This window comes from Rhinolophus sinicus, chromosome 11 (assembly GCF_057876585.1).
Source record: "Rhinolophus sinicus isolate RSI-liver-muscle chromosome 11, RSI-T2T, whole genome shotgun sequence".
NCBI lineage: Eukaryota > Metazoa > Chordata > Mammalia > Chiroptera > Rhinolophidae > Rhinolophus > Rhinolophus sinicus.
Window position 1 is genome coordinate 24,991,237 of NC_142511.1, and position 9,895 is coordinate 25,001,131.

At 49.1% G+C, this 9,895-nt stretch overlaps 1 protein-coding gene across 1 annotated transcript; it reads right to left on the reverse strand.

Annotated features, from left to right (window-relative positions):
* Positions 1–407: 407 nt before the first annotated feature.
* BTG2 (BTG anti-proliferation factor 2) lies at positions 408–4,973 on the reverse strand. Its single transcript, XM_019719756.3, has 2 exons — positions 4,128–4,973; positions 408–2,854 (listed from the first exon to the last, which is right to left on the reverse strand). The coding sequence occupies exons 1-2, from the start codon at positions 4,279–4,281 to the stop codon at positions 2,520–2,522; spliced, it is 489 nt and encodes a 162-aa protein (XP_019575315.2). The 5' UTR covers positions 4,282–4,973; the 3' UTR covers positions 408–2,519.
* Positions 4,974–9,895: the final 4,922 nt, after the last annotated feature.

The window sequence follows — 9,895 nt, forward strand, 5'->3', positions numbered from 1 at the left end:
AGAGATAGGCTGTGTGTCTTAATCATCTATAATATTTTCAGCCCCCAGCACTTACTGACAATACAGTCTTGCTGAATAAACGAATGTGTAAACACAACTAAGGCCTAGCAAGAAGAGGATGCATACGCTGGTCCCTGGCTAGAATAGACTAAAGGGTGTTCAGCTGCAAGAACCCTGTCCCATCTAGCATTTTCACAGGGAACTGTTGGAATATGCATTGAAGGAAGGAAATAAGGGGCTACTTCCTAGGGAAGAGGGGTGCTTGGAAATGGCCTTACTACACAAATTAGATTTTTCTTTTTTCTCACCATATGCTATATAGATCTGAAGACACAAAGATAGGATTTGGATCTGAAGGATATGCAAATTAGCGATGTGGGACTTTTACCTTCTCTACACCACATAACTTCATCTGCTACATTTTTATTAAAGTAACAAAAAAGGTGTACATTTATCCATAAAGCTGTACATTCTTCCATATAAAAACATTATGATACAATTAGTAACCTTTGTCTTTTCTGTCAGAATAGCTTAGAAATGCACTATTATTTATTTTTATTAATAAGAGAGACAGGCCTGCTCAACAGTCCAGCTCTGGGCATTCTGTTGTTTTTAAAGTGAACATCAAAAAGAAGAGAGAAAAGATTAAGCAGGAGATCATGAGGCTGTTTCTAGAAGGCAGGGACCTGTTTGCAGACAAAATGCTACAACGTAGTCTGCAATGATTCACAGCTTTGTTTCAACCCACATGTCAGAAAAGAAGTTATTGGGTCTGTAGACCCCAAGTTACCTTTAAAGCAATAAAGACTGGAAGCAAGGTCTGGGAAAACAGCTTGGATCTGGAGAGCTGAAAAGGAGGCAGAACTGGCAGGAATGGATTGGGAGAGTGTTTGGTAAATAGCACCTTTGAGTAACAGGAAAGGGGTCTGCAGTGGGGAGGGGAACTTCAGGGTGGGGGAGGAAGGTCCCTTATTAAGGGGCAATAGCAGGGTAGCCAGGTTGACTAGATGTTCTAGTTATGTCCTTTTTAAGGTGATTCAGGTTTGGAAAACTCGAGGCCTTCTGAGGACCTGTCACTGAGAAACCAAAGGATGGGGATTTCCTCCCAGTGTAGTTTTCCATTTTTCTCCAACCCAGAACAGTAAATATTGCACAAGTCTACAGACAAATTTGGATTGTACTGAGAGAGACCGCAACCTCTCCCAGAAGTGCTTTGAGCATCAGGGGGAGGAAAAACAATGCCGAAAGTTTAGTTTTGAGTGTCAGCCCTACAAGAATACCAAGTAGTCCTGCAGAACTTGGGGCTTTCTCCCGTTCAGCCAAGGGATACCTGCAAGGCTGTCCAGCCAGCCACAGTCCCAAGGACAGCGGGAGAAATGGTTCCCTCAGCCCACCAGAGCACCAGGAGGTTCTGAGAGCCAGTTCTCCTCCACACCCTCCTGGGACTAGGAGGCCATATTGCACAGTGATTGAGAACTCTTGTCCTAGAACATTGGGTAGTTCCATGATCCAAACGGAAGGGAGAGGAGTGGGGCGAGGTAGAGAGGAGTGTTGTGCTTTTTAAAAAGAAGGCAGTAACGAAGGACCTGGAGTTCCCTGTAGCTTTTGAGCCGCCTCTCAAAGAGATAACGGTAGGAGCATCAGGACTTTCATGTGGTTCCAAAAAGAAGGGTTTTGGCCAAAAGCATATCCCCAGTGGATACTCTTTGGGTCCTAAAATTCCACTGTAAATCACCCCCAAGTTTTTGCACCACACATACTGACACACAGAGCAGCATATTGCAAAGCAAAGGTTTTGTGCAGAGTACCCTTCCAGGCCAACCCCAGTGAACTCCAACCCCTGCCTTACACCCCTGATCCCCACAAAACAAAAAGCTTTAGATTCCTGGCTGGGAAGCAGTATCTACAGGCCCCTGAAGATAGGATTAGAAACAAGCCATGATTTCAAGAAAAGCTGCTTAGGACAGAAGAAATCACTCTCTGCCCAGGATCGCATCAGAAAAATAAAAGTGAAGATTAGGTAACATGAGTTAAGTCCAGGCTTGAATGCCCCTGAGTAAGAGAGGGGCCAGGGACTTAGGTGTCCTGGTTGGGAGAGAGAGAGGTTTAAACTCAGCCTCTCTCCTTCCTTCAGGGCAGATCCTAACCTCTCTCAATCAGTTGCTAACCTTGCTTGCTCCCTCTCACATCTTCCTGGGGTGCTGGCCAAGCTTTTCCCACCTCACTTGGGATGGGCCCACCCCTAACCGCTCCCCCCTCCCATAGGCAGACACTGGTTCCCAGATTCAAGCACACAACAGTTCTCTGCAAAGGCACCTGGGAAGGCTGCTTCCAAGCAGCACGCTTTACGGATTGTTTTCTTAAAAAAAATCTTTAGGTTTTTCCCTGCCCTTTTCTTAAAAAAATAATATATATAAATAGCTCTTCATGTAAAATACAGTTCCCCAGGTTGAGGTATGCAGTGGCCTGTTGATGGCAGGATGAGTCCAGTAGAATGCTGGGTGGGGGCAGCAGAGGAGCTAACTGGAGACGGCCATCACGTAGTTCTTGGAGGGGCTGTGCCTGCCCAGCATCATCTGGTTCTTGCAGGTGAGGAGCCCATAGGAGGCAACCAGCGGGGTCTCCTCATACAGGACGCAGATGGAGCCGTCCTCCCCGATGCGGTAGGACACCTCGTAGGGGTCCACCCACAGGGTGAGCTCTCGGGGCAGCAGCTGGTGCAGCTGGGGCGGGCTGAGTCCGATCTGGCTGGCTGCCCTGCCGATGATGGGGTCCATCCTGTGGTTAATGCGGAGACAGCGGTAGCCAGAGCCCTTAGATGGCTTCTCAGGAAACCAGTGGTGTTTGTAGTGCTCTGTGAACACAGGACAGGGGAGGTGCCCTGGTTAGAGCAGCTGGGTCAGGGCTGCTACTACCACAAGCAGCATGATGGGATAAAGGCGAGGAAGGGGCCCAGTGACTTTAAGCAACAAGGTGCTTTGTCATGACTGCCAGGACCCTCCTGAGACCTCCCCCAGCCAATGTAGCAGAGAAATTTTATGAGATCTGGAAAGACTCCCCATCCCAGGACAGGGGTGTGTGTATACTGGGAGGGGGTCCCAACATTCTGGGGCAATCCCTAATAGCCAGTGCACTGCTTTTGGCACATTCCCTGTTTCAGGAGGAGGGTGTGACTGCTGGCATGTCCAGGCAGGGCCTCTGGAGACCGACAGCTGAAGTTTCAAGGCCATGAAGGTGAGCATCATGGTCGGAGCCACAGCGAGTTACTGCACCTCCCATCCTGAGCCCCAAAGGTTCCCTCTACCTCCTTCAAAGGTCAGAAACCCTTAGCAAGTCTGGCTAAGGAGTCAGAAAAGGATGTTTTGATGAAACATACGTTGTTCCTCAGAAGGCGGCGGAACCTGCGTGGGCACATTTGGAGATGGCCGTCGCTGCCCAACACTGCGGCCAAAGGGCCAGAACAGCCGAGCGGGCGCTCCCTCGCCAGCGCTGATCAGCTCTCGCCCACCCCCGTCTCGCGCCGCCCGCGCCCCACACGCCCCCTCAGAGCAGTTACTATCTACGAAGGCTCTCTTGGCCCCGTAATAGGTGGCAGGTGGCTAAGGGGACCAGAAAGTGCAAAGGGGACCCGGACTCCAACTTGGAGCTTGTCAACGACCAGCCCAGGAGCAGCGCGGCGTGCACCGCTGGAAGTCACGGCTGGGCCTCCAGAGTGTTGAGAGGCTCAGCCAAGCGCCTTCTTCTCCCAAAGGCTCCGCTCGTCCGCCGGGACTCATCGCCCGCAGCGTCCCCGAGGGTCTCGGTGAGGGAGACGAGGCCACACTCAGACCCGCAGGCACCGGCTCTTCTGGGGCATAAGCCGGGGAGTCGAAACCGCCTCCAGGACACAGGTCTGCGCCCGCTGCGCCCCCCAGGACCATCACCGACCGAGAGCTGATCGCAGGGCCGGGAGGGAGACGCGACCCAAAGCAATGGGGGCCTGCGGGCCGCCCCCCGTGCTGGAGGGAAAGCAAGTCCCGGAGCCGCTCGCACTGGGACCCTGTCCTAGGAGGGCAGGAAGGACGCTCCGGCCAGGGAAGGGACCCGAGCCTCAGTGGCGGGGTGCGGAGCCCCCTCGCGCGGCTCACCTGTCAGCGCCTCCTGAAGGGCCCCGCTGAACACCTTCAGCCTCTGCTCGCTCACGCAGCCCCGGGTCCTTAGGAGGCTGGACAGGAAGCCCACAGCGGCGGCGATCTCCGGCAGCATGTCTGTCCTCTTCCGGGTCCAGCCGGCCTGGTTCATACCGCGCTCGGCTGGGGGCGGCAGCGGGGGCGGCGAGAGGTCTCCGGGGCACAGACGGCTCCGCACGACGCGGTCGCTCGGCCGCGACTCGAGCTCTGGGGGAAGCGCGCCCGGATGCGCCTTTCGTACCGTGGTGAGAGGCGGGGCGAGCGGCGGCCGCACCCATTGGCCGCCGCTCGCTCCGCCCCGTCCGGTGGGCGCCGGCCCACCCCCGCCCTCTCCGCTGCGCTTAGGTCATTGCCCGCTGACGTCAGTGCTGGGAACCCGAGACGAGCGCGCAAACCTATGAAGTCGGGAGGAGAAAGCGGAGCTTGGCAACGACCGGAAGAGAGCAGGGGAGGAGAGCGTCGCCCAGTTTGCTCTAAATTGGGAATGCCCCGACCTTTCCTTTCCGCCCATCCTTCAAGATTTAGGTTAAAGGCCACCTCCTCCAAGAAGCCTTCGCTGATACCACCTCTCCCAAGCGGTCCCCTTTTCTGACTCCCACATTTTCCAACTATACACTGCAAGAACCACTCACCCGGACGCTTTGTTACCATTTTACCGTTTTGCCGTGTTTCATAATTAGTGGGAATGGGTTCCTCTTAGTTCTTGGGAACTATCTTCTGTTCACTGTCTCAGTAATCTCTCCTCCCTCAACAAATTCTGCTCTTCCTTTGCATTGATGTCTTTTCTCCTGCCTAGAAACATCCGAGTCTCAGATATTTGGTGGGTGGTTGGGGGTGGGGTGGGGAGGGAGGAGTGTTTAGTCTTTCCTGTCCCCTCAGTTATTTTTCTAGTTCTTGCTTTGCTTTAAATGCCAAAAATTTTGAGTACGTGGTGTGCCCTCAACTGTACACAATTTCCCACCCACTCCCTCTTCCTCTCCCTCCTCTCACCCCCACCCCTAGTCCTTCTTCATTGTGGACTGAAGCTTTTGTAAACATCGGCTCCTCAGGGGGCAGAATCCAGCCTCAAAATCTCCCTCTTCCACACACTGGGCTGTGCTCAGAGCCTGGCATCACCACAGGCACTCCTGGATGTCTGCTTAGTGGCATAACCTCTAATCAATATTCCAGGGGCTGGCATACATGTATGTTTAATGAGTCAAACCCAACAGTCTCTGTAAATTCTTATTTTCCTTGAATTCTGGGCCCCATTAATCACCTTCTTCTGCAGGAAGTCTCCCCTCCTTTTTCTTGACAGGATACCCCAGGTTTCTCTGCCTCCTTTGCTGGATGCCTTCCTACCCCCCACGCCCTCACTATGTCCATTCCTTTTCTCTCTCTTTCCTCAGAGAGACCCTAAGTGTGTTCATTTGGATGTTTACTTTTGTACAACTCATTTTCACATCGGCACAGTCTACCTTCGGGCCCTTTCATCCTGCTCCTCCTACCATCTGCCCTGTCCCTCCCCTTGGATGTCCAGCTACCAGTTCAATATCGGCCTAAGCCCACTTCTCTTCTCCAAAGCCAGGGCCTTCCTGATCTCCATTCCGTCAGAGATACCATCATTTCCCCAGTCACTCCACCGACAAAACTCACACTCACTCTTGGCTTCCCCTTTATACTTTGCTCTTCAGATCCAATCACAAGACCTGTTGCTTCTATCAAATCATCTGTCTACATTCATTTGCTCTTCTTTTGCTCAGATCATCTGAGACACCCCCTCCCCCATTTGTCTATGGTATTAAGTCTGGACTTCTTTGCCTAATAGTTAAGATCTTTCATAATTTGGCCCCATATGCCTTTTTAGGTTTCTGCCACTTTGTGCTCCAGGGTCACTCTCCTTACTGTTCTCTAAGCATCACACCACTCTACAAACCAGAGCCCTCAACATTTTGCCCAATCTACGCCAATCTGAAAGTGCCTGGCCTTGCTGCACTGTGGCTCGTATGATAATCTTAGATTCCTCACTGCCTCCTTCCCACCTCTCCCAATCCCCCACACTCTTGAAGGCACACTTTAAGCTTGGTCTTCCACTTTGAAAACCTGCGCTGACCTTTCTCCCACTACAGAATTAATGTTAGCCATACCACCCATTTGGCATTTATAATCTATTGTTTGGTATTGTTAGTGATCTTTTTAGAGGTTGACATCTTGTCTCCACAGTTTGCAAGCTGTTTGAAAACAGGTTATTATGTTCAGACATCCTACATTTCGAAGACAGTTCAGGTTTCAAATACCTTGCTCCACTGCTTCACATACTCATCAAAACGCCCTGGAATTCTCATATTTGGCATTGAATACATTTAGCTGGCCTCTTCACTGGCTCCTCCCCAAAGCTGTATGTATCGGGCCGGATGAGACTCTTACTCTACTCAATGAGGGAGGAAACAACTTGTTACAGGAAACAAGGCTGGAACTGGAAACAAGATGACCTAGAAAGCATCAAACCAAACAGACCTGGTGTCAGCAAGACCAGAATTGACCAAGTCAACCACCAAAGGAGTCAGGGAAACAGGTCAAAGAACAGACAGGTGTACAGGATCATTCAGCACTTAAGTCTGAAAACTTTAACATCTTCCTGGGTATGTTGTTTACAGAAATCTGGTGTCTGGGCCTTGCTTTAGTCCAGAATTGATGAAAAACATATTTTGACATCACCGGTTTTTTGCCTCAGGAAATAGAACTCTGTCCTTATGTAGACTTTTGTATCACTCACTAGGTTATACAGCTGGTTCTCAATAGAGCCAGGACTCGGACCAGATCTGCTGACTTCAACTTGGTCCAAGAAGTCCATGTTGTTGTTACAATGGCCCATCGTCCCTCAGGGTCCCACAAGCTGTTATTGCATATGATGATGCATTGAATTGGGGAAGAGGGAATAATGTGTATTTTGGGGACAGGAGCAAGGAGACATTCTACCCACCCTTATCCCCACACCTAGGGTGTGTTGCAGCTTCATCACTGGTGATTAGTTCCTGAACTTTGTATAGAGCATAGATAACCCATAAGAACCAGAAGGCACTCCCCCTCCTTCCTCATCCTCTTTCCTTTTTTTCACACAAGCCTAGGGAGAAGAAGCTTAATGTACCCCACAGTCAAAGTTCCCAGGTCACTATACAGTGTACTTGTACCCAACTCAGTATTTGGATTCTCAACTCAACTTTCTTATAAGGCCAAATACATTATAGTAGTACAAATTATTTTTGAAATTTTCTTATATTGCCCTTAAATTGCTAGGACCAAGATCCTTAGAAGGTCAAAAGTCCAGATTTCACTTCTTTTCCCCTTTGTGTGTTACCTGCTGCCTCCCTTTCCTTGGCATAGCCAAGGAGTAGTTTGAACATCCCTCCCTCCCCTCCTGCTCTTCCTGTTCCTCTTCTTCCCCTTCGTCCTCCTTACCTTCCTCCGCATTCATCTTTTTTGCTTCCCCCAAGGGCCTTGAGTTCCATTTTTAACATTAAATGTCCTGATACACTGCGCCAACCTGTGACTCCACCCACTCCCAGTGGGTAGATAGTGGTGGGGTGAGGGTGGATATAAGTTTATGCTTCATCTGGACCAGAAACTTCTGTGTCATGTGACCTTGACCCACTGGCTCCCCTGGATGCTCACCTGTGTGGTCTACTTTAGAGCAACCCACAGTATCCCAAACTGCCCTCCTCAAACCAAATCCGCACCCAGAATGGGGTCCCTCTCCTTAGGTCTCATCTCTGGCCCTGTCTATGGGGTCGTCACACCCGCCTTGCCCTCTACTCCCAATCAGGAGCAACAAGATCATTGTATGTGACCCTTGTCTTTCCCAGAACCCTCATGGGCCTGCAGGGTCTTGGCTTGGTTGCCAAGGTTACCTCCCAGTTACCTGACTACACATAGAAACCTGAAGTTGAGTAAAGCTGATGTGTAGGCAGAGGCTGGGCTAAGATATTTGAGGAGGATAATATCAGCGCACTCCTACACTGCATAGCGTGTAGTTTTAGTAGGGGTTTGTGTGTGTGTGTGTGTGTGTGTGTGTGTGTGTGTGTGTGAGAGAGAGAGAGAGAGAGAGAGAGAAAGGGAGAATGGTGTGCACTATATATATTTGAGTAAGTGTACATACTTAAATATGTATCTGTGCTCTGATGTTTGTGGATAGGAGGGACTATGGATATATTTTTGTATATGTTAACATGAACTTATAACAGTATATATTGAAGGATGTCATTTTGTCAAGTGTGGGTGTTTTGGTGGTGTGTGTATTTGGGAGGGGAGAGTACATTTTGGCAGAGTATGTCTGAGTATGGCTGTTGTAGATGGTAATTCGATCTTTTCTCTTTTCAGACCTCATTGGTGACAACCTTGCTGGGCTGCCCAGAGCTGATAAACAGCATCACCCAGGGAGGACCAGACACCTCTTCCTCACTTCCTAATCTAGGTGGAAAGACTGCTAAATATACTCACAACTCTTTGCCAGCATGTCTGGGCAATGTCGAAACATCTTTCAGGGTTCCCTATCATCTTCACATAACGTTGTACTTTTCAAGATAGGCTCTAGGCCAACCAGTTTGGGAGTGAGTCTTTAGAATGAGGAACCAGAATCAAGGACAGAAGAAAATAACATTGTCCCTAAAACCTGTTAATGAAGAGTATAAGAAAGTAGGGATGTTAGCTACTTTACAAATTTCTGTCTTTAAGTGTGTTCTCCCATCCCAAAGTGAACTGAGACAGGGACAGAAATAGATAATGCAAAGATGACTGGGGTTGAGGGAAGTGGAAAACCACCCATCTTGACTAAAGGAAAACTTGGTAAAATATAAATGTGCAAAGCGCTTTTTAATATCCAGGTCACAAAAACTTTTATGTCCCTAAGAACCATTTCTGAGAACCTGAAAGCTAAAAAGTAACACATTCCATCAGTTGCTCTGAAGATAAAAAAATAAATAAATAAATAAAATAGATTCAGTTGTACAAAAGCGGCCTAAATTAGGCAACAGAACTTCCTGATAGGAAAATGAGCATCTAGAGTGTGGTAAACACAATGCCTGCTCCAGCCAGGCATCTTTACATGGGGATGAAAACAACCACTGAGGGGGTGGGATAAAGGCTGCAGGCTCCTCCCCAAGGTGCATCTAACCTGGAAAGTATCAGAACCTCAGTGGCTGCTCACACGATTCCATGGTGATGAGCAGAAATAGCCATGGCAGATGCAGGCTCCATTTGCTGCCACCAACATGAAAGGCCATCAGATATCCAATGGCTGAAAAAAAAAAAAAAAAAAAAAATCAGGGCCTCTCTAAGCCCTGGGCTCACCCACAGGCAAGCCTGGGAGTCCTAATTCTCCATGGCACAGTACCTGGATTTCTTCTCAGTTTGCTCAACTCTCTCCTGAATCCCGTCTGTGTGGCTCTGATGTTACACATTGGAAGCTTGTGAGGAGGAGCTGACTCAATCACCGATATATATTGTTTGGTCTGTATAGTGTTTAAAAATTTTTAAGATTAGTTAACATTTAACTATTAGGAAGTATCATATTTTAAAAACCTTGAATTATGATCTCTCCTTAAAAACCAGAATATCTGTTAACATTGGTCCCACGTGCTTGCTTAGCCTTGACTGGCACTGAGGACAGGAGTGTGTTCTTCAGTTCATCACAGTCCCCACCACTCTATGGCATCCCTGATGAGACCAAGTGGCGGTTACCCTGTATCATG

Bases quoted from the DNA above. Each gene is read 5' to 3' on its own strand.
- BTG2 (XM_019719756.3), bottom strand. From the start codon at position 4,281: ATGAACCAGGCCGGCTGGACCCGGAAGAGGACAGACATGCTGCCGGAG. The intron at 2,855-4,127 runs GTGAGCCGCGCG...CTGTGTTCACAG, and splicing joins CCTTCAGGAGGCGCTGACAG to AGCACTACAAACACCACTGG.